This window comes from Rhodamnia argentea, chromosome 10 (genome assembly GCF_020921035.1).
Source record: "Rhodamnia argentea isolate NSW1041297 chromosome 10, ASM2092103v1, whole genome shotgun sequence".
In the NCBI taxonomy this organism is placed as follows: Eukaryota; Viridiplantae; Streptophyta; class Magnoliopsida; order Myrtales; family Myrtaceae; genus Rhodamnia; species Rhodamnia argentea.
Genome location: NC_063159.1, coordinates 12,869,984 through 12,894,918, shown reverse-complemented (window position 1 = coordinate 12,894,918; position 24,935 = coordinate 12,869,984). Strand labels below are relative to the sequence as shown.

Below are 24,935 nucleotides of genomic sequence, written 5' to 3'. Positions count from 1 at the left end.
CAATTTGACTCTTATTGAATATCGAAGCTACACAAATATCGACACCAAGAATCATTTAGAACAATTCCATTATTTTTCCAGCATCTTAGAAAGTCTTTTGCCAATTTTCAAAAAATTGTGGAGGGAAGACAGCACATACTTCTAAACCAATCATTCTCATTCTCTTGTATAAGGGCGAAAGAGGGGGCATCTAATGCAGGGATCAAGCAATGAAAAGGAGCTGATTCTTCTCTGTGCACATATTGTCTTACAAGAAACAGAGAACAAGAAAAAAAAAGGGGGGGAACGTAGTAATGATTAAAGAGAAAGGTAGCAGAATTCAGGCCACTTTCGCTTTTTCTTTCATTAGATTTAAGGTATTCCAAATCTAATTGGAACGGCATCGAATTGCTTGCAGAGTTCCACCAAGAATTGAGTGAGCTATGCAATAGTTTGGAATAATGTTGTCCATGCTCCATTGCACCATGTCTCTGCCTATATAACCTGGGAAAATACTTCTTTTATATCCTCCTCCTGATAACTAGTTTAGTTCCTGCATAGCAGTCATGTCAAACCTCCTCGAAAACCAATAATAAGAATCACAACCATGACTGTGGTAGTCTCTAGCATCCTCGAATGTCTCTTGGAGAAGCTGGCTTCGATGGCTGTTGAAGAAATTCAACTGGTATGTGGAATCAAGAATGACCGAAAGAAGCTCGAGAGCACGCTAGTGATAATCCAGAAGGTGCTTGCCGATGCCGAGCAGAAGCAAACAAAACAGCAAGCTGTGAGGCTTTGGCTGTCGAAGCTTAAAGACTTCTGCTATGATACCGAGGACATGCTAGACGAATTCGAAGCCAGGGCTTTGTGGAGGCGGACGGGGTCGACCAAGCACTTGACCCTAAAAAGGAAGGTACGCTACTTGTCCTCGTGGATATCCAACTTCAGTTTCCAGTTTAAGATGGCACATGATATGAAAGAACTGAGAAAGAGACTTGATGGGATCAATGAAGAGAAAACTCAGCTCGACTTGTCGAGTGATGTTCATGAGAAGACTATAGCTCTGCGGAGGGAAACTCATTCTTTTGTACTCCCTAGGAATGTGATTGGAAGAAACAAAGAAAGGAAAATGATAATAGACATGTTGTTGAGAGGTTCAGATGATGGTGGAGCTGGAACGATAGCAGTCATTCCGATTCTTGGAATGGGGGGTACTGGAAAGACGACTCTCACTAAATTGGTATACAATGATGACAGGGTGAACAAACATTTTGATCTCAAAGTTTGGTCATCCATGCCAGTAGAATTCGATGTTATGGAGATAATAAGAGACATCATCCAGTCTCTTGGTCACCATGAAAAATATGATGGACTTGAAAAGATGCAAGATTTCCTAAGAAACATGGTGAAGAACAAAAGGTGTTTGTTCGTAATGGACGGAATGTGGAACGTGAAGAGGGAAGATTGGGTGGGACTGAGAGATTTGTTAGGAGGCGTTTCCGAAGGGAGTGCAGTCATCGTGACTTCGCGGAATAAATCGATCGCCAAATTCATGGGCACTGTCCCTCCAGTTGATTTGGCCAACCTTTCGCTGGAGGACTCTTTGACATTGTTCGTGAAGTGCGCGTTCGATCAAGGGCAAGAGCAGAATCACCCGGACCTTAGGGAGATCGCCATGGAAATCGTGAGCGTGTGCGGGGGAAATCCTATGGCGGTGAAGACTTTGGGAAGCTTGTTGTATTCAAAGGAAAAGAAACGGAGCGACTGGGAACACGTAAGAGATAGTGAGATTTGGAAATTACAAACTGATATTTTACCTTCCCTGAGAATAAGCTACGATCTATTGCCTTCTTACTTGAAACAATGTTTCGCTTATTGCTCGATATTCCCAAAGAACTACGAGTTCAGCAACTTTGATGTGATCCAACTGTGGATGTGGAATGGGCTTATCCGAACCAGGGGAACTAATGAGGAGCTGGAAGAGATTGGACACCAGTACTTGGAGGAGCTGTGTTCGAGATCCTTCTTCGATGTTGTCTCAGAAGAATATCCAGTGCTGCTCTTCCGAATGCACGACCTCGTTCGCGAACTTTGCGTTTCGGTGGCACAACCCGAATCGTTCAACATGGAAATGGCCGCACAATATATTTCCTCGACGGCTCGGCATATATTGTTTCCCAAGCCATCTACTCTACCAAAAGATGAACTCCTCGACTGCTTGAGCAAACTCAGCCGCGTTCGTACCCTCATGTTCGAGAAGGGTTCCTCTGGGGAGTCTTTTCTGGAGATGTGCATTCCGCGAGTAAAGCACTTGCGAGTGCTGTCGCTACATGACTCCAGCTTTCACCAACTGCCTAGTTCCATTGGCGGTCTAAAGCATTTGATGTTTCTTCATTTAAGCGGCAACTGTTGTATCAAGGAACTCCCCAAATCGGTCTGCAAGCTTCCCAATCTGCAGTGCTTAGATCTCGGCGGGTGCAGGGGACTCCAGGAATTGCCTGCAAACATCAAGAATATGATCAGCCTCCGCGTTTTTGTCCTAACCACGAAACAGTGGCGTCTGCCGGGGAGCGGAATAGGATGCTTGACCTCTCTGCGGTGGCTGATCATTCGAGATTGCGAGAATTTGGAGGCCTTGTTCGACGATATCCAATCCCTCACGCTCCTCCGTAAGTTGTTCATTTCAGCTTGTCCCAAGTTGGCCTCCTTACCCCAAGGCATCAAGAATCTCAAGGCATTGGAGGATCTCTGGATTTGCAACTGCGAGAGCTTGACGCTGCCGGAAGGCGAAAGCAATGAACCGAGCTCCATGTTGAGGCTTCGATCCTTCAGATTCGAGGGATTACCGGGGATAGTTTCTTTCCCCGGGTGGCTCAAAGGTTGTGCAACTACTCTGCAGAGGATAAAAATTGCGGATTGCTGCAACTTGAGGGGATTGCCCAACTGGCTGCAAACTTGTTCTTCTCTTAGAAAACTGGACGTTGCAGGCTGTCCGAGATTGTCCTCTTCACGGGAGGACGTTCAGCGCATTGCCACATTGACAGAGCTGCGGATGATCAACTGCGGGGAGTTGAGCAATTTTGGAGAAGACGACGATCCACCTAAAGCTCCCATCGCTCCGCAGAAAACGATTGAGAACCTTTTCAAGGAAGTATTGGAATATTTCAAATAATCTGTCAATCCAAGCTATTTTCACTATCGATATCAATTTGTGCGTAGATATTCTTGCGTATGATGGACATACTATTTCGAAGCGACTGCAGAGGGTGCCTGTAATAAACATGTGTGTTTTCTTTAAGTGAGCTTTTGTGCCTTTCTCATCAACTGGTATTAGGGGAAGATTGGAGCACGGCCGCTCACAGTACTGGAGATCCACATCGGCGGAAGAAAGACGATGAAATCCATTCATCGGTTTAGGAATTAAAATTGGATTATGCGTGCGATTCAAAATGACCGCATGGCTTTTCGTATGTTTATTTCGTAAGCAATGTTCTGATACGTCGAATTCTTCGAGACAGTATGCGATGCTATCTGCAAAGCAAAAGCGCTATTTTGCATTTTGGGGCACGCATGGGTAGGGGTGAGCGGTTCAGGTTCCTTACAGGTTCCACTTGAAACCTGGAACCTATCCGTTGAAACAAGTTTCTTATTTTTTGGAATCTAGAACCTACCCGTCATATCTTGGAACCTGGAACCTACCTATCACGGGTTCTAGGGTCGGTTCCAGGATACCCGAGAACCTATCAATTTCTTTTATTTTCATTTATTTTCATTTTTAGTTAAGCAAAATAAGAGTGAACGCTACAATATCTAAGAGAAAGTAGATATGAGTGGTTTTAGGCTCCGTCTGAATTACATTTAGAACCCGAAACCAATCCATTGGAACACGTTTATCATTTTTTGGAACCTAAAACCTAAAAATTTGTTAGGCTCCAGATTATACACTCATTATTGGACGATATAGAATATTGTAGGATCGTGCAAAAATATATAGCAAGAAAAATATAAAAATTTATTTCGGGATCTAGGGTCCGGGTTCCGGGTTCTAGGTAGTGGAACGTGAAACCTACCCGTTGGAACAGGTTCCTCAATTTTTGGAACCCGGAACCTACCCTACATACCTTGGAACTTTGAACCGGACCGAATCCTACGGGTTCCGATTCCAGGTTCTCGGTTCTACCCCGGAACCATATTCACCCCTACGCATGGGCATGGCAACACCCCCCTTGACAAAATTAACTTCTAGTTAGAATTTGATTTTTCTACTTCTTCACCATAAGTTCATTTCTGATAAAAACGTTTGATAACATGACAAAATTTCTGCTTCTGCAATACAAATTTGTTCGGTAGCGATTGAAAATTTTTTATTCTAGAACATTATTAATGCAAAATCTTCTATAAAAAAAAATTATTATCAGCAGGCCGAAAATTTTTTATTTCATTTTTAATTTTTTAAATTTCTTTAAAAAATGATTTTTATTGTTTTTCTCTAGAGCCAACAAGGCCACTCTTCGATGGACCCGGATTCTCAAGACCCAGGGGGAGGACCACTTTCTTAGGACCCATATGCACAAAACTCTCAAGACAATAATTTCATTCCGCGTGTAGATATTCCCTCATCCAGCTTAGCACCAACATCTTCCTCCATTGCAAATTCCATCCACTGGTAAAAGAATAATGCAGAAAGATGCGAGTGACAAGTATTGTGCAATCATCATGCCTTCGGGCATTGCCCTCATTCAGTGTTCTGAGTGACTTCTCTCCACCGGATGGCGTCGGGCCAAATCTCCAAGCAAGGCTCCTTGAGGGCAGCATCCTCTTGAGGCCGCGGAGGATGAACGCCAAGCTTGAACCGCGCCATCGGAAGGAGAGATCGTCGATTGGTTACTACCGATTGAGAGTAAAATTGCACGAGATCGATATGAAAGACACAATGCCCAACCACCAAAGATCAATCCTATCCGCTCCCGCCCCGGTCTATTTTCCTTTTAACTCTTATCCATTTCCCTATAGACCCTTTCGAAGCGAACGATGCAAGTAGCACCGGATTGGTGGAACAAGAATTTCCCTCCAGAACGGCCTACAAATGAAAGACTAAAGCTGGCACGCGAAGCAGATTTCACGAGATAAATATGCAGATACCTGGCAGCTGTGGTGAAGAAAGTCTGGAAAAAGTTCAATGACATCAGACAAACCATAAGAACCCCTCAGAAAGGGATAAACCTCTTTTATTTCGCTTTATATCAGCAGGTAACAGAACATTTTTCATGGATAAGAGAGCAAAAATAGCTAGAACTTGGAATTTGATGCTTTTCATGTTGAGGTCGAATCAACTAAATCTCTGCTTAACTGAAGAACCATCCGTTTCATTCGGGAACATCACTAACCTGCGTCAGAAGCTTACAAGTATTGACGCAAATCCTGACGCACTTGCTCTTCTCCAAATACTTGCATCTCTCCACAGAGACCTGTGGTCCTGTACTGCACATTGTAACATCAAAATGTGGATCTAGAGCGCCCATTTCTGGCCACTTCTCTTGATGACATTCTTCATGGTTTAGACGGAATTGACAGTGCATCTTCCCATGAGCCATTGACAAGTGAGTGCAGTCGCTCTTGCTTGAGGGACAACGTACGTACACATCGAAACAGAACTTCATTAGCTCCAAGAAAACACTCCCCCTCCCACGAAAATTGACCAACAACGTATCTGTTGTTTCACACAAGCAAGAAGAGAGATCGAGCCTGACAAGAGACTCGCAAAAAAGAAGACTTACAAACCATTACTGCAGCTAGCTTTCCTTCTCCTATTGGTGCAATGAGCAATTGGTAAAGCTCCGGCAAGAACGGAGGGAGCAGCGATTGTAAAATCCGAACCTGTTGTCAGCACCGAAAGTTGCAGATGATTCCGGTTCTGTTTTCCTCATCAACCAGCAAAATGAAGTACCTTATAGCCATAACACATTGGAACCGAACAATGCCCATGCACGAAAGAGTAAAAAAGAGAGTAAAGCACAAAATGATGCAGAATTTGCTCTGTTTTGTTGAAGGTAAAGTTGGTTCCATTTCCCTTTTTAACATCATCTGCCATCAAGGTTACAAACAATTGGGCCAATTGCTCGGTCCACCTTGCAATAACCGTGCCTTTTTAGGATGCCATTTAATCTAAACTGGTTGAGTATAAGATGAGACAACTGATTAAATTGAATGACAACATTCCTCAAATTCAGAAAAAAAAAATGCTTATATTAGTCAAAAACACATCTCATCAAGCACAACCAAACTTCGGTACATTTAATCTGGAAGCCACATCGTTGTGCATTTAAAAGAACATTTGACCATGGCCTTAGAGAAGCTTGCGCAAAACATTTCATCAGCAAATGTAAGAATGATAGACACAAAGATCATAAGCTTATCTAGCTAGTTTACATCAAGCACGTTACTATCACAGAGAGAGCGAGAGAGAGAGAGAGAGAGAGAGAGATGAGGAAAGGTGTAATGAGTCACCTAAACGAATAAACAGTTGCTACAGGCCAGACACAACCAATGCAGCTTTCGTGAACAAAATTCAAGCATAATCTCGCTACTCACAAGAATGCATCAGTAAACAGTGGCCTATTCGATAACATTTTTATTCCTCTTATTCTGTTCTCGGAATAAAAAAGAATTAGAAACATATTTGATAATGCAAATGATTCTGATTTTGCTCTCGGGAACACTTTTAAACCAAAAATAAGAACAAAAAAAAAGTTGGTTCTAAAAAAAAAAATAGAACACTTTTTAGAATCACTAAAAAGAAAAAAGTCTCAGTTCTTCTAAAAAGATTAAGTCCACGCGGACTTTTGAACTTAAAAAAAAATCAGATATGAAAATTTACTAACAATTAATTTTTTAAATTCATTTTATTTAAAATAAAATTTAAAATTTAACCAAAAAAAGTTAAAAATTTAAAAAGGGAGGAATCAAAAAAATTAAAAAAGGCGGGGGAAATTTAAAAAAATTATTAAAAAAATTTAAAAATGTTGAACAAGTTAAAAAAATTTTAAAAAAAAGGTGGAAATGCCTTTCTATTAGGGAACAAAAATTTTGTGTAGTTATCAAACACGTTTTGATTATCTAAAAATCATCCATAAAACAGAATTAGAAAATATGATTCTAATTAGAATCACTTTTTTAGAACAGAATTTCCTAACTCAACTCCCCTTTTCTTCTGACCCTCCCCCCCCAAAAAAATCCTCTTCTAAGCGAGGGAGGGAGGGGAGGGGACGAGGGACTTCCAGTTCTAGTTCCAAAGATGTCGATGCATTCCGGATCTTTTCAAGCGAACACACAAAGATATTATCATTTCTCTAAAAAATAACTTCTTAGAAAATATTTTTTAGAAACATTACATTTTTCACGAAACAAACCGACGTTGAAACTGTAAATATTGAAATGAATCGGATAAATTTGCTTAATGATAAATAGGGTTTATTAGGGACAATATTGAAGCGTGTGGTTTTTTTCACGGAAAGAAAAGAATTCGTGTGACGCCCTGGAATTTCGTAGTTTGTTAAGAGACCGAGTTCAATAAAAAGGATTATTGTTGAATTCTAGTTGGTATAAAATTTCGGATCAAAAGGACGCAAGTGACGATTTTTGGACGTTTCCCGATTTGTCGTTCGGTTTCGATTGAGTCTCGAAATCGTAGACGCGACTTAGGATTTTAATCCTCACGCCTAAACTTTTCCGGACCGAACCTAGCCCGTGAAAACCCAACTTTTATTCCCGATCGGTTGAGCCAAAAATTCGTTCAGTCCTAAAATGTCAAATTACCATTTTGCCCCACCAATAATGCATGTGAGACAAAATTTATTCAAATCCAAGTGGGCCCCATTTTTCTCTTCCACCAATCACCTTTACACATGCCCACTTATTCTCTCTCCTCCCCCTTCTCTCTTGTCAGCCCCCCTCTTTTCACGTCACTTCCCCCTCCTTTCAATCAACTTCTCTCTCCCTCTCTCTTTGTTGACCGCACGAGCCCCCTCTTCTTTCTTCTTCCTCTTCCTTCCTCTTCCTCTTCTTCCTTTCCTTCTCTGGTCTTCTGTTTTGCGACGCCCCCTCCCCAGACCCGAAGCCACAGCTCCGCCAACCACCACCACACCGCCTCGCTACCGTCGCATCACCACGCCATCCCGACCACCACTTCACCTCCTCCGTCATCGGTCGCCGCTCGCTGAGCTCGGCCCCCACCGCGAGTCCCAAGGACCCGCATCCCCGGAGCCCGAGGCCGTAGCTCACCGCCTCGTCACCCTCGTCTCTCTCCCGAGCCAACCTCCACCCGCCACCCCGTCGCGCTACCGTCGTTGCCGCACCGCCAGCCCGTTGTACCGCCACAGCCGCCTCAAGCCGCGAGATCCGAGGACCCGAGACCTCACCCGACGCCGACCCGAGCCCCTCACCTCGGCCTCCGTTGTTCCTCGCGCAAGACCCACTAGATCTGGGTGTCCCGACCGCCGGAATCGCAGCCCCGCCGTCGTCCCGAGAGCGTGGAGCTAAGATTTTTCCGTTCGGGTGAACAGTGTCGTGAACAGTGTTCGGGTGAACAGTACGGGGTGAACAGTATTTTCGTGAACAGTGACAGTGAACAGTACCGGGGGGTGTGAACAGTAATCGGTGAACAGTGCTCGTGAATAGTACCGGCGTGAATAGTGCCGCCGGCCGGCCGTGAACAGTACTCCGGCGGTGAACAGTATTTTCGACACCGGTCTCAAAGTTCGTGCTGAGGAATTTTCAAGGATCGCCAATAATCGTCGCGGGATGGGCCGAGTTCGTGTCACCGCCGTTCGAGTTGAGACCGCCCGAGCTAGTTAAAATTGTGAGTTGACCCTAATCCTTGGTTAGGGCGCTAATTGCGCCTAGAATTAGTTAGCTAGTCGGTAGGGAATTTAGGTAGATTTGATTATGGTCGGATTAGTTAGAAACCCGGTTTAGGGTACATGACCATAATCGATTAAATTAGAATTGTCTGTGGCTAATTGTTGTTAGGCGAACTTGATCGTTTGTTGTGATTTGATCGCGAGCGAGCAATAGGTTAAGGACGAGCGATCGATTGGCGACTATAAATCAAATTGGCTAATTAATGACTGCGGTACGAAATTGAGCCTTTATGTGGCCTAATGGAATTAATGACTTTGTTTGAGTGGATCGCCCCGTTGAAATGTTGATTTGAGTACCCTAAATGCTCGTTGAGTGAGTTGGTGTTTGTTTGGGAATTAATTGTCCCGTGTGTCTTTTCAACCTCTATTTGGTAGTCTGCATATGCATATGACCGTGTGCAAAATCAAAGACATATTTTAGCATGAAAATGGCCTTGAGCCGAGTCTTTGAGCACGTTGTGTGAGCATCCCGCCTAAATCAAAGAGAATAAGTTGATTGATGTGTCGGGTGTGCTGTATGGTCATATGAAGGAACGATGATGGGTTTTCCTATCAAGTTCGTCATGCACATAGTACACACCGTACCATTTTTATGGAACCACACGACTTGCCGGAAAGCACGATAATTCATGCCCCGTATGGTACGTACGGTTTTAAGGGATTATCGGATGCGCTGCATGACTTGTGATGGACCGGAAGCCCCGTGTAGGGATGCCTACTTTGTGTGGTGCGATACATGCATTTGTAGTAGCTTGTGCCGAGAGGGAAAAGGAACGTAGCTCTGCTCGGGAGAAGAATGCGGGATCGCATTAATTGTGAGGTCGATCACGCCGGTCGCGTGGATCCTCATCAACGTTTGGCGCCAAGAGCGCGATCATCGTTAATAATTGGACTTGTGTGGTGTCCAAGTGCATACTTGTGAGTGTGATGCGTGTTCGATTGGTTGTCCGATGTGGCTATTGAGTGGAGTCAAGCATTGCATTATGTGTGGGTTAAGGGTAAGTATGCATGTGGGTGATTATTGCCATGTGATATGATGGCTGGATATATGTCTATATCGTGATTTTTATAATCCTCGTGTTTAGGAGGTTATAGGTGAATCGGTGTCCTAACCGAGCTTAGGCTTGATTCACCGAGATTTATATCTCACCCCGTTGTGGGAACCATTTCCTTCCCAAGTGATGGAGCTTTGAGGATCGAGGCCAAGTTATGAGGATAGTCTTTTGGAGTAGATGAGAAGTTAACCTTATTGACCTGGTAACCTTTGAGGTCTTAGTGAAATTATATGGGGTTGTATATATTTCGTAGCTCGATAATTAAGACTCATCTACCTTCTTGTAACTGGATGTTACTTTTGACTATTTTCCTTGGTATGTATTTCTCGCTATGCTATCCCCTCTTTTTTTATTTATGCGGGAGAATTGCACGTTCCGCGTGCGCACGCAAGATATACATTTCAAAAATAACTTCGTTTTTAGGTTGATGGCTTACACGGGACGTTACTATCAATATTGAATGACTAAGATATTGCTTGAGTAATAGGGTTAAGGGACAATGTCGCGAGCTCGAGAGTTTTTTTCTGGGCGTGACAATTCGGTTCCGACATAAACATGGAAAACCAAGTGCGAGTGAGGATCCCTTACAATTTTCTCATTTGTAATACTATTCAATGGTATTTTTAAACTTCCATGACTTAATAAACAGAGACTATCCGAATAAAGTAATTAGTGTTGTATACACTACAATACAATCCACGAATGCCCTGACTAACAGTCCAATCTGACGAGTATAGTGATCAATGCGGAGTACTAATAATGTATGCACAAGATTAAAGTATTTCCGACTCTTGGAATGGAGATTATTATTGTGTGAAGAAATGTACGATGCCACTTTTCTTTACTCAATGGGTTAAAAAGAAATGAGTATGCACATTGAAAATCCTAAAACATATTACAAAAATGCAATCAAATCCTAAGATTTGCAAAAAGTGTAATCAAATTTTAAAACTTGTTAAATTAGTACAATCGAGTCATCTCGTTAACTCCATACAACTTTGCTAACGGAAAATATTGACGTGACATTTTTAAATGTTTTCTCTCTACTACATGGCGATGACGTGGCTAAAACGACGTCATTCTGGCTCAAATCTAATTTTTAATAAAAAATTTAATTTTTACATAAAATAAAAATATGCTAAATATTTTTTTTAAATAAAAGTAGCTAGAATCGGCCCGACGAGGGTCGCTCCCATTGTCGCCATACCATAGCCACGGGGAATGGTCGACGGTGCATGCCGGGTTTGGGCGAGGGCCACGACCCTCGCCTGCGGTCCGTGAGGCTCATCGGGGCTCGGCAACCATTTTCCCACCTTCGTCGACTCTTCTCGGCGACGGTGGGGCAGCAATGGCAATAGCTACTCTTGGTTCTTGTTTTTTTATTTTTAATTTAAGTAAAAACTATATTATAAATCACATTGGAATCAAAACGATGATGTTTTAGCCTAAATTTTGTCTTTTAGCCACATCATCACCACATAGAGAGAGAAAATGCTAAAAAAATCACGTCAACCTTTTTCGATAACCAAGTTGGATGGAATTAATGGAAAAGCTTGATTGTACTAAGTTGACAAGTTTTAAGATTTAATTGCACTTTTGCAAGTTTTATGACTTCCAGTACACATATCTTTAAAGACATATGTACCTTCACGAAACATAAGATCTTTGTCTACATTTCTAACAACAACAAAATCACATGTCTTTTAATGAGAATTTGAATGGAAATAATTGACAATTGACATGTGTAATTTGAAGTCTTTGTTATAATGTTTTGTTTTTCCTTCTCCAAATGATTGCCTGACTAATGATCTCTTGATTTGGGAAGCAATGCACCGAGAGAGTGATGAAATCTGTTTTCTTCATAAGCTAGATTTGTCGATTGGAAGTATTACATTTCTGTCCACAGCAAAATAAGTTGCCTTGTGTTAGTAGACATTTCATTTTTAATTTCACTCCAAATTATTGCTTTTGTTAACTTGTTTTATTAATTATTTCTCATATGCCTGCTTTCCACCCACCCACCCCGGCGCCCGCTTTCTAATTTCTTTTCGATTTTTCTGTAATCATTTTATATGTTTTCGTCAATTTGCTTTTGATCATCTGAATTTCTAATTAAGATAAAACTGGATTGGATAATTTTATCCATTATTTGGTGAGTTAGATATTTCACATCATATCATGTCAATTGTTTGGTATGAGCGATGTATCGGCGTATACGAATCTAAAAATATACAAATGGAGATGGTAATAATCTATCTTGATACGCGGCTAGATAAACCATACACACACAAACGGAGATAGCCTACATCAAGAAAATCTATGATTATTATACAATCTAAATCCCAAACAGTAAATGAGCCCATTGTAACATTCTAGAGTCATAGGTTTGACCTTCACAAGAAATGAATACTCATGTGACAACATCGACGAGGTAGATTAGCCAGCAAATATCGAATCTAGTAAAAAAGAGAAAACATGATGATTCACCCCGTGCGATTCGATCCAGAAACCTTCAAAAGAACTAACAGGGCCCTAACGAGTCGGTCAAGCCCATTTTCTCTGTATGGTCCATCGGCTCTCCCCGCCCCCAAACGAAAAAAAATGTAGACAGCTCTGTTTGAAACCCTAACAGACCACGCGCTATATAAAAACCAAAAGTAGGGTTTCGTTACCCCCATCGCCAGTGTGAGAGAGAGAGCTCTTCCGCCTTCTGCCGCCTTCTCCTCCTCCTCTACAGTCTTCCCACTGCGCAAGTACCGCCCCTCTTCCTCTCTTTCTCGCTTGCACCTGTCCTACCGCGATTTCTCCCTCGCGCGTGCTCACGGTGTTCTCTTTCGCGTTTGCAGGCATGGCGGTCGCAGCTGCTCCAATGGAGATCCAGCCCGTCTCCGACGTGAAGCTTTTCAATCGATGGTCTTTCGATGACGTCCAGGTTTGTTGGTTACTCCTACTCCCTCTGGAATCGCTCGTTCCGGACGAAACGTGGATTTGTGATCTGCTTCTGCACGTGTTCTGTCTCTTGTTTGCCTTAGTTCATGTGATGAATTCGTCTGCTGTTAGATTCTGGCAGAAAATCTTGTAGGTAGTGAGTGAGAGCTATATATGGTTCGCCGGTGTTTTGACTCGAGCAAAGCTCTAATTGGTTGTAGTGCTATGTAAAATAGTCCTTTACTTGGGGGTTGTGTTTGAATGGCTGTGTTACGGAATCCTCCAGGGTCTAAAAGAGCCTGTTTGTGCTTATCTTGGCTTGATATGTGATTAGGTTGCAGTAGAGTCGGTATAGTCTGCTAATGGCGTGTTTGGTCTTGACTTAAATTGCTTATTAAAATGTATTCAGTAAGTTCGTCTGGATACATATTAAAGCATTTGACCTGATTTCTCCAAAGTGCTCGTGCAGTGATGTTGATTCCAAGTCTGAGATATCTTTCCTTTGAAAAGTTTGGTCTAGACTTGTTGTCTCCAATCAACTCATTTCTATTAGTCTGATTTCTGCTTTGGTTTTTTTAATTGTGAGCTTTTATTTTATTTTTTTGCCTAGTAAAGTGTTACGTTTTTATGTTATATTGGTCATATGTCGATATAATTTTATTGCATATCTAGTTCCGATATCAGTCAGAAACTTTGATTTTGTCATGTCCCTTTGTGATGCTGATTAGTAGAATTCTTGTTTATCCTTCAGTGTGTTTCTTCACTCAGTGACCTCTTATTTCGTTTGTTTGGCCTAAATTTGTTAGATTTTATGTTTTCAAATCTAGTAGGATCAGTTCATTTTTTTTTTCAAAACACCAACCAGAGGTATTGTGGAATCTGTATCTAAAACATACTTTCCAAAATGTGGAAGCATAAACACTGCGATTGGGTTTTTCGATTTTAACATTATTTTGACAATTCCATTTGTTGCTTTTAGGTGAATGACCTCTCATTGAATGATTACATTGCTGTCCAACCTGCGAAGCACGCCACATATGTTCCCCACACTGCTGGCAGGTACTCAGTCAAGCGCTTCAGGAAAGCTCAATGTCCAATTGTGGAGAGGCTCACAAACTCCCTGATGATGCACGGGAGGAACAATGGAAAGAAATTGATGGCTGTCAGAATTGTGAAACATGCCATGGAAATCATTCACCTGCTCACAGATCAAAACCCAATCCAAGTTATTGTTGATGCTGTCATCAACAGGTGCGTATCAAGGAAGTATTTATTGCTTTTCCAAGGTTGTTAAGAGTGCTCACTCACTCACTCCTAGTGGGTCAATGTAGTTTGTGGGATTAGTTAAAGAGGCTTGATATTAATGAGAAAAAGGTAGCTTGTAAATTGATTGCCGCACTGTATTTGTGATTATCCTAGTTTCATTCATGTAGAATATGTTCTCTGATTGCAGTGGTCCCCGGGAAGATGCTACTCGTATTGGGTCAGCTGGTGTTGTGAGGCGTCAGGCTGTTGATATCTCCCCTTTGCGACGTGTGAATCAGGCAATCTATCTGCTGACTACTGGTGCTAGGGAGTCGGCTTTCAGGAACATCAAGACAATTGCCGAGTGTCTGGCTGATGAACTTATTAATGCTGCTAAGGGTTCATCCAATAGGTAACCAATGCCCAATTGTTTGTCTTCCCTTTTGCTGTTATAAACTTCCTGATTGTAATTATTTTACTTTGGTCATGTGCACTTATGCTGAGTCATTCTTCTGCAGTTATGCCATCAAGAAGAAAGATGAGATAGAGAGAGTTGCCAAAGCCAATCGTTGAGTTGAATTCCAGAGTCTCAAAGTGCGAGAATTTGATAGTAGCTTTTGTTTTTATTATGATGGTCTTTTTGGAACACTGTCACTGGATGTGCCTTTGCTTATGAAATTTTGGATTTCATTTCTCCAATGTTGTGAAGATTAAAGAGGGGGATGGTGATACTTTGTGCTGTTAGCTGCGTTTATTTGAGTCATCCTATTATTGTTGGCGTTTTTTAGTCTTATGGCACTGCATCTTGTGTTTCTGGATGCTTTTGCTTCTTGATGGGTTGTGCCCCTCTTCAAAATGCATGTCTGAGTTCTCAGCTTCTTTGGCATCATCATCTATCTCTGAGCAGCAACAAAAACACTACCTTTTTTTTTCGTCCTTCGAAGTTGGCTCAAGCTGGTTGCGCCAGAGTCGCTTCACCACTCCGTGTGCCATCTTGGCAGAGTGCTGAATAATTTGCAAGGTTTACGCCGTAGACTCCTCCATTTCATGACGTTCGTCGTAACTCAGAGGTGGAGCTCAGCCTTCCATCTTCATTTTCCTCTGCTTTTGGGATCCAGCTATTGGGATGGAATAGAAAGTAACTTTGTAAAATTTAGTTATCGAAAACGATAGCTTTGGCTGATCGAACCCATCGATATATATAATTAAACTATCAATGATATGGTCTGATCGAACCCGTCGATATATATAATTAAACTATCAATGATATGGTCTGATCTGTCCAATTCATCTTCCAATCCAAATGGGCTAGGGAATCCTAAGGGGCATCTGCCTGAGGATGCATATAAGTGGTGTACGATTCGAACTCGAGCTTTGAATTTTGATTGATTAGATTGACGACGTTTAATAAAATATTTTTCAATTTCCATGTTATGCACATCACTTGGGTAGAAAGAACTTGTGATAGTTCTGTAGCACAATATGTTGGAAAATATAGTCAAATGGGAAGAGCAATAGAATCAGAATTTGAGGCATAATAGCACTCTCTTTAAAGAATTATTTGCCCCACAATGTTACTAATGGTTATCGACAAAGATCCTTCAGAATACAATAGACTCTTAAGTGAGATTATTAGATAGCAATTTTGATAATTCTCGAAAAACTCCCTAGAAAACAATCAAGGTTGTATCTATATTTTAGAAAGCAACGAAACTCTGAAAATTTGAAGAAGTGTATTAAAAATGAACATAATAGTTAAATATATAATAAGAAAAAGAACACACTTAAAAATAATTAATTCTCACACACGCCTCTTTGTGTCCAATAACGGTTAATTCGGAGAGACCTCTTCATGTCTAAATAGTTGCACATTTGGACACATGTATTCATGTTCAAAAATTGTTAATTTGGACGGACACAACTGTAGCATTTCATACTGCCACACCTAGTGTAAGGCTTTCCAAAACCCACTCTTTTCTTTAATCTTTTGTTACTCAGAATATGATGACACATGCAGAAGCTTAATCAAGAATAGATAAGCGGCCATATGAGGCACAAGTGCAAAGAATTCCAAACATCCAATGGCAGGCCCACCTAATACAAAAAAAGGGGTATGGCCTTTATGGGTTCACTAATCGGATAACGCAAACTCGGACAATAAAGATCATTCAGCAAATTGGTTTACACACATTTTATTCATATCTCGTTTAAGATATATGCATCACTACATAGATTATTTTGGGAAGATTTACAAAGAAAGATAATCTACTCTCAAGTATCAAAAATATCCATGGCCTCCATCAACAAGGGGATAATATCACACCAACTTCATCCTCGCTAGCTTGCTTATCCGAAAAGAGTTAATCAACGGCAGTAAGCCGAAACTCCTCCAATAAGTATGGTTCCTAAGCCAAACAACTAAACCAGTAATACAATCACAGAATTGCAATCAAAGTCTACTCAACGGAATCAAAGGTATTCAAAGGATAGAATTTCATATTCAACCAAAAATCAAGAATAAAATCAATCAAAATCCAAGGATAAACTGAATCAGAGTCATAATCACCACAATTCAAGATCCATTCAACTAGAATCTAGGATACTTAAGGATAGGGTCTTAGAATCTTAGAATATCCAAATCGAAGTTATCACAACCAAAATAAATCGATAAAACAATGCTTACAATAGCAAACCCATAGACAATCTATAATAAGAACTAGAAATCTACTTGCCTTGATTATTCGAGAAATTAAAGATCGATTAAACGAATGGACGATCGACTGGATGGATAACGGCAAGGCACGGACAATACCGGCGGTCGGTGCGGAGATGGCTCGGCATTTGACCAAGGGCGGTGGACAACGACGGCCGTGGACGACAGCCGGCGGTCTTAGAGGATATACGGAAGCCGAATAACAACATTCTGACTATCATACGACAAATAAACTGCTCCAAATGTTTATATAAGGGAAGTCGGCTTAGGCGAGCCAGCGGCTTAAGGACGAGTCGGCTTGACTCGAAGCGCCAAATGGTGACACATGTCACATGCTCAAAACACGTGTCCATGACGGTTGACACGTGTCTATCATGTATCATTCAACGGCCGTGAGTGTAACACATGGCCCTCTGCATGTTCACGTGCGGCCTTGTCCCATTTCTTGCCTCTAGTTGTCCCAATGTTGCATATATTTGATCCGATGAGACCTAAATCAAACATATAGTGTGCCTAAAAATATTATTGGGCCAACAATATATCCTCAAAAATACCTGAGTTTGGAAAATAATCCCTTATAACTTATTCAATAATCCAAACTCATTAAATGCTAATCCATTCTTAAGCGGGTGAGAGTTTTTAGATCATCATAGCAACCTTTCATTGTCCAAAAACTGTCCCGTTTGAAAATTGCAACTCTTCATTGTCCAAAATTATTATAAAATTCAAAATTAAATAATAATATAAAAACTAACTTCAACTCCAACATGAACGGTAGCACTGTTCCAATAGTTAATTATTATTATGATTTGAAAAATAAAAAAAAATTGCTTAATTATTATTATCAAAGAACATGTTTATGATGTCGGGAGACTCCAACAAGGGCTGCATATTTTGTTAATGGTGCAGCTGGAATTTCCAACCATTTTCGTGATTGATTGAGGGCAACTGCACCATTTCCATGGGGCTTCTGTCCAATGGGGCATATAATGTGCCCATGGCTACTTAGCATCATTTCCAGCAACCTTTTATGAATGACAGTGTCATAATCCCTATTGCTTCTCGTAATTTTCATGAGGAAGCAATGGGGATGATGACACTAGGTCCTCAAGATGGGTGTTCAAAGGAGTAACTAGAGTTGTGTCCAAGGTTGAGAAGAGCTTTTTTTCACTTTAGTTTACTCATGTAATGCTTTTGTGCTTCTCGCATAACCATTCAAAGTGCAAGTTTCATCCGTCACGGGCTGACTTCTTGGGATCGAACCATGCGGTGATTTAGGCTTTCTTGGAGTGCCCAAACTAAGCCTTTTTTGATGATCGCTTGCTCGTTCACCGGATCATAGAGAGAGAAAGTGTGTAGAGAGAGAAGCTCTAGGATAGAATACTTTGTATTATTCAAGTGTTGAGTGGTATAAATGTGGGAGAGAGCTCCCCAATTTATGGGAGAGAGCTCCTCAATTTATACAAGAACCCTCGCAATGTTACCGTTGATCGACTCTAGATCTAATGGCTAAGAACACATCTCTCGATCTAACAACTACCGGCATTAAAGATGAGAACTCTAGAATATGGAGACACTTGTCGTATTGTCCTCCCAAAGAATATTCTAGAAGACTTTTAAAAAAACGCTAGAAACCAAGACACATCAAGTCATATGGTTCATCCAGGCTATGTGGTTGGTCACGAAAACCTCTATCCATGAATTAACAACATTTGCACTTTTTCTTACTAGTTTGACATGCACATCTTCATGTTTCTTAGATTTGTTCAACAAACGCATTTGATCTGTTGGACAATCAGTTACAATGGTAACTTGGAGGGTTTGGGATACGCATTAGAAGTAGGGTAGCAATAACCTCTTACTTTATTAAAAAAAAAAAAAAAGTCCCCAATAAGGATCAACTATCAAGAACCTCCAACAGATATTTGCGATCAATTTTCCTTTTTGCCCCATTTAGAAAACAGGGATAACGTTTGAACTAACTCTTTTGATTCCCAATCTTTCACAAACAACCCGGCGGTGCTGCGGTTCATATCCAAAAGCATTCTCATAGAGGTTTCAGGAGATACATCAGTAATAGTGTTTTGAACTTTTGTTGGAAAATTTCATCAGGAATAGAATGAACAATAGAATCAGACTTTGAATCATAATAGCACTTTTTTAAGGAATTATTTACCCTACAATGTTGCTAATAGTTACCGGTAAAGATCCTCTAGGGTACAACAAGAGTCTCAAGCGAGATTGTTAGATAGAAATTCTAATAATTATCCAAAAACTCCCTAAAAAACAATTAGAAAAGAAGACTATATTATTTTTTTAAAAGAACCGAAAATCCAAAGTTGAAGAAGTGAAGTTCTAAAAAATGAACAAAAGTAGAATATATAATGAAAGTATAATACACATTTTCGCATCCGAAAAATAGTTAATTATCATACAACTTTTCGTATCCGAAAACAGTTTATTCCATCACACCTTTTTATTGAATTAAGAATTATCAACAAAAAATTAACTTCAACTCCTTCGTGAAGGGTCGCACTATTTCGATAGAGTTAAATAGTTTTTATTATAATTTATTAAAAAAATAATTGCTGAATGAAAAACTCTTTCGTGAAAAGTCGCACTATTTCGGTAGAGTTAAACAGTTTTTATTAGAATTTATTAAAAAATAATAACCATGCAAAGTGCGATAATTGCGTACCTACACGCCGGTGGAGTATGGTCTAACTCACTTGCCCATTTCTTTATTTTGAAAGACCTTAGTAGGATTGTAACTAATAAAGAGACTTGCACTCTTTTTTCTATCCTATGTGGGATTGGAAAATTTAACTTTTTTTGTGTTTTGCAAACAAATTTCAACATAATAGAAAGAAAAATAATTATGAAAAAAAACCGAGAGAGTGGAAAATAAGGCTACAACAAGATTATACCCCCTAAGAAAAGAAGTGATATACTTTATAGGTTAATACCATGAAAAATTCTAAACTAGTACGCATTTACCCCAAATTATTTTTTTGACCACCAAAAATCTCATACTAATACACCTATAATGAATTTATTCCAAATTGATACATTTGCGATAAATGTATCCTCCGTTAATTTTTTAAATTTTGTCATCAAATTATTGAGTTGGATGACACATGACGATTGACGGATATATCGGTTTAGGATTTTTACCCTATGTTTTTCACAAATGTATTAGTTTAAGATTTTTCACGGTATTAACTCTATTTAATGGAAACTAACAAATGTTAAATTTGTCACATACATACTAGTTTAAGCTTTTTCTGTGGTTAAAAAATTTATTTTGGAGTAAATTTTTCATAGAAGTATAGCTTGGGGTTTTTGTTGGTAAAAAAAAATAATTTGAGATAAATTTATTATATGAGTACCAATTTGGGGTTTATTGTGGTAAAAAAATAATTTATGATAAATTTATTATATGTGTATTATTTTGAGATTTTTTATGGTAAAAAAATAGTTTAAATAAAATTATTATATGTGTAATAATTTGAGATTTTTAGTGATATTAACATATGTTTTGTAGCTCCTAAAAATTGGATAACTTGAACCTTCCCTCTTAGCCCCTTCCTAAACCCCATCCTCCCCATTTTCACTCTGAAGACCGCAAATCATTTCCCTCTCGCCGGCTCGCCCGCTCGCCCGCTCCCTCGCTCTCGATGAAGGTTCTGCAAACCAGCAGCCGCACACTGAGCAACGACTCGGCTCGGGGAATCGCAAGCCATGCGACGTTCGGCTTCTCTCCTCAACGCCCAACATCGTCGTCATCACCACTCTCGTCGGCGGAAGCGACTTGGAAGAGCAACAAGAAGCCCATGGATGGTCCCATGATGGAGCTTTTCCGCAGGATCTCCCCTCTCGGCGATCCCAAGCTCTCGATCGTCCCGGTGCTCGACCAGTGGGTCGCAGAGGGCAACTCCGTCGAGCGGAGGCCTTTCCTTCTCCTGATCAAGCGAATGAGGTCCTACCGTCGCCACAGTCACGCGCTCGAGGTATTCACATATCTGTATGTGTACTTGTGAGGGTGTGCGGGGTCGCTAAATGCTGAAAAGAAACCTAGGTAGTCGCGGGTTTGAATTTGCTCTTCCCAGTAATCGATTGGATTTTGCTTAGTTCGGCTGGACGTCGGAAAAGGACTTCTTGGAGTGAAAATGAACTGACCTGCAACTTTACTGCGTAAATTATATGGAGGAGATTGGTTGAGCCGTTGAGGTACTGTGTTTTGATTCAATTATTAGGTTATTCCTTGCTGCGAGATAATGAGATGCTGGCTGTCAAGGGTATGCAAAACACAAAGATGTATCTTATGTTTCAACGACAACCTCCCTTCCGAATCCTCATCTATCCATGCTCTTTGAAGAGGATGAGTCTGGATTCTGACTCTACATGAACCACAGTCCAAGGCAGAAGATTTAGAAAAGCAGTTTTAAAATTCCATAACACTTGGTCAAATGGTTTCAAGGTTAAAAAACACATCGTTATAGCCGCAACTACAGCCATGTCACAACCTTATAAAAGCACGGGACAAAATTCACAGCCTGTCATACAAGCTGTATTTGGGAGACATGGGGAGTGGGTGCTTATGCTGGTTTGCACAAGATTTCTAGGAAGATTGATGTCCCTTTATGTATTCTGGAAATCTTTAATGGACTAAATGCATCTTCTTCCAAATAATGCTATTCCCCGGTTCTTTTTCTGTGTTGAAGAAACAGTTATTGTTCCACTATTTTTTCCTGAAAGTGTGGAGCAACCTGCTGTTTGAAGGAGCTGTTGTTCTTCATGTAACTGCATAATTAGTACTACAATGAGCAGCTAATTCTGAAGCTGTGCCATCTGATTATTTCTGTCTGCATCAAGTAGAAGAAGAACCTTTCCCATGGGCCATGACCAACAGACATGTCAGATTTTTGTTGTATATTCCTTGCGTGTTTCTTTTCTGTCTGTTATCCTTCCTAGTTATAAGTGGTCATTGGTAGAGCCAATGATAGAGAATGCGATCAACAAACCCGTAAGTTTTACCTTTGTACACTTTTTGAAGGATTGCACAGATTGGGTGGAAGAAAATTTTCTCATTTTCCTGATAAAATTGGAAAAATGGGTTTGTGATTAAAAAACAAACTAGGAGAGCTGCTCTGGTCCTTTGTGTAATTCTTATTTATTAGGCATGAAATGATGTTGGAGATTTATTTGCATGCAAGCCAAAATGCATGAACTTAAATGATGGGAGTGAACTAAGTTGCATGTGCTGAGTGCACTGCCACCACACACACTCACACAAGTGCGCATTTAATCGTAAATAGGAAACTTTGTTTTCTTGGACTTCTACTCCTAACTGCTAGCTCACTACATTTCAAGCATTATTTTGCATATAGATGGATACAGCTGAGATGAAGTAATGCACTATGAGAGTCATTTTCATGCTTCCCGCCATCACTGTTTCAGAGCTTGCTTTGTCCTCATAAATGAGACATGCTAAGTTCGCTTACCATTCTTTATAATTAGTCTTTACAAATCATGTTATATATGCAAGACAAGTTTCAAATTGAGATGTGTGGATCAAACTTATAGCACAATATCTGACATTGTGATGAAAGGCTGCCTGGGCTGAGGAAACCGTTCCCGAAATTCATGCTACCAGACAGTCACTGAGCAATGAACCATAGAAGAGAGAACCTTTCATCTGGTTTTAGTAGAGGCCCCATTTTCCTTAAATAACAATGCCTACATATTGATTTCTTTCGAAATTTAGTGGTTGGAGAGTTGATGCTTCCATCTATATCATCTCATACTTCATAAATTTAGATCTCATTATCTCAGTATAAATCCTCATTATCTTATGTAGATATCGATGTGGATGTCTGATAAAAGGTATATCTCGATTACTACTGCGGATGCTGCTGTTCGGCTCAGTCTGATCTCAAAAGTCCATGGGGTAGAACAAGCAGAGATATTTTTTGACAACCTTCCCCAACGGCTTAAAGTCGAAAAGGTCTATATTGCTTTTCTTAATTGCTATGCTAAGGCAAAACTTCCGAAGAAAGCAGAGGCTCTGTTGGAGAAAATGAGGCATCTGGGATTCCCAAGGTCTGTCCTTTGCTTCACTAATTTGCTTAATCTTTATTATCGGACTGGAGACTACAATAAAGTAGATGCTCTGATTAATGAGATGGATGAAGAAAAGATTCATCTGAATAGATATATCTACAGTATCTGGCTGAGTGCAAGTACAGCTGCTTCTGACACTGAGAAATTCGAGATGATTCTAACACGGATGAAAATGGATGCAAATTTTGTTTGGGACTGGACGACAGGTGTTGTGGTAACCTCTGGGTACTATAGATTGGGTCTTCTCGACAAAGCTCTGGAAATGCTTAAGAAATGTGAGGGACTGATAACTGAGAAAACAAGTAATGCAGCGTACGATTTTCTTATTACACAGTATGCAGCAGCAGGGAATAAAGATGAAGTTCTAAGAGTATGGGATGCTTACAAGAAGAAGAGAAAAGTGTACAACAAAGGTTATAATTGCGTCATGAACTCTCTGCTGAAGTTCGACGACATTGAAAGTGCTGAAATGATTCTGGAGCAGTGGATGTCTAGTGATTTGACCTGCGACATTCGTATTCCAAATAACCTGATTCATGCTTATAGCAAAACCGGTCTTCTTGAGAAGGCCGAGACACTTAAGAACAAATTTTTACAGAAAGGTGGAAAGCTTGATCACATGACATGGTACCATTTGGTAAAAGGATATATCCAAAATAATCAGATGCCAGAGGCATATGATGCCATGAAGAAAGCAATATTGGTTTGTCCATCTCGGTGGAAGCCAGGTCCGCAATCATTGACTGCGTGTCTGGAATCCATAATAGGAGAAGAGAGTGCTGAAGAAGCCAAAGAATTTGTCGAGCTGCTTAGGGCCAAAGACATTATTTCTGTGGATGCCCAAAATAAGTTGTTGACTTGCGTTTATGACAAAAAAGGAAGCTGGGAAGCTCTTGGCGTAATTATTGACAACGCTCTTGGGGACGATGCGGAAGCACCAGGAACACTTGGGGAAGTGGACAAGAGCAGAGGGCATGGTATAGCTGTCACTGATTCAGATTGTGAAAGTTTTTCAGGCGAAGAAATGCATTACATGAGCACCAGTAACTCATAAGCACTTTGGGCGTTATGGTGGTGCACTAATTTAGGGGTGGAGCCACGTCTGTTGTAAGATTGGACTTGTGCCATGAAATTTCTTTATGGTTGCCATCTTCTGGTGAACAAGTTGGTTCTGGAGCTCATGAGAATATCTATATGGGGAAACATGATGGTAAATGTCTTCGGGCTCTTGACTCAATTGCTAGATGCAGGTGGCTATCTGGAACAATCGAGCGCCGTCAATTCCATACTGCCATACTGGCATCAGCTGTGAACACCAAAACTGCTCTGCGCCATAGGGACGAGGAAACTTCATATGGTCTGTCCGTGACTGTCTCAGGCCTTGTTTCCTGTTTTGCATCAAGCCCGGCTTGTAATTTTTGCTTTTGGTCTTAGTAAGATGGCAAGTGGTGGAAGCAAGTAGCCATCGACCCTGCAAATTGCCGCCTCATTTTCGCCACCTTCTCTGTCCCATGATGATCAATCTCCATGTATGCTGTGTTCATTTCTTGGGAGGGATCCTCGGCTCTTGCAGCCAATGTCAAGCAAATGCATGCTGCATGTGTTATTGATGCGTTTAAGGTGCAACAGGATCAGATTTTGCTGTTCCACTTTTGGCATCGCGTTTTGGAAATCGATCACTTAGTTCATCATTTGGATCTCTTTCGGCTTTTCCCCTCAATGTACTAACCGTCTTTGGGATTTTGTTTCTTATCTCATTTTGTCATAACTGAATCAAAATATGTACTTAGAGATTCCAACAATCGGAAGACTCATAGCTTTTTTTTCTTCTTTTTTTTAACTTTTTTTCATATGTAGAGGAAGGAGTTGAAAACCAAGGCTACGAAATTGTTTGGATTCTTGCTTCTTCCCACTTTTTCGAAATAAAATGATTTGATGTCTTAGAAATTTTGGTAAACCTATATGCATTATATA

The 24,935-nt window shown here is 40.5% G+C and overlaps 3 protein-coding genes across 3 annotated transcripts; all 3 read left to right on the top strand.

The window, feature by feature from the left end:
- The first annotated feature begins 586 nt into the window (after positions 1 to 586).
- Positions 587 to 3,151, top strand: LOC115726671 (putative disease resistance protein RGA3). Its single transcript, XM_030656653.2, has one exon. The coding sequence runs from the start codon at positions 587 to 589 to the stop codon at positions 3,149 to 3,151; it is 2,565 nt and encodes an 854-aa protein (XP_030512513.2).
- A 9,479-nt stretch (positions 3,152 to 12,630) lies between these two features.
- LOC115726674 (40S ribosomal protein S5) lies at positions 12,631 to 14,912 on the top strand. The gene is made up of 5 exons (XM_030656654.2): positions 12,631 to 12,701; positions 12,799 to 12,884; positions 13,860 to 14,131; positions 14,334 to 14,537; positions 14,644 to 14,912. The coding sequence occupies exons 2-5, from the start codon at positions 12,801 to 12,803 to the stop codon at positions 14,696 to 14,698; spliced, it is 615 nt and encodes a 204-aa protein (XP_030512514.2). The 5' UTR covers positions 12,631 to 12,701; positions 12,799 to 12,800; the 3' UTR covers positions 14,699 to 14,912.
- A 5,501-nt stretch (positions 14,913 to 20,413) lies between these two features.
- LOC115726679 (pentatricopeptide repeat-containing protein At2g20710, mitochondrial-like) lies at positions 20,414 to 24,758 on the top strand. Its single transcript, XM_030656662.2, has 2 exons — positions 20,414 to 20,848; positions 22,699 to 24,758. Exons 1-2 carry the CDS (start codon positions 20,516 to 20,518, stop codon positions 24,013 to 24,015), a joined length of 1,650 nt encoding a protein of 549 aa, XP_030512522.2. The 5' UTR covers positions 20,414 to 20,515; the 3' UTR covers positions 24,016 to 24,758.
- The last annotated feature ends 177 nt before the right edge of the window (positions 24,759 to 24,935 follow it).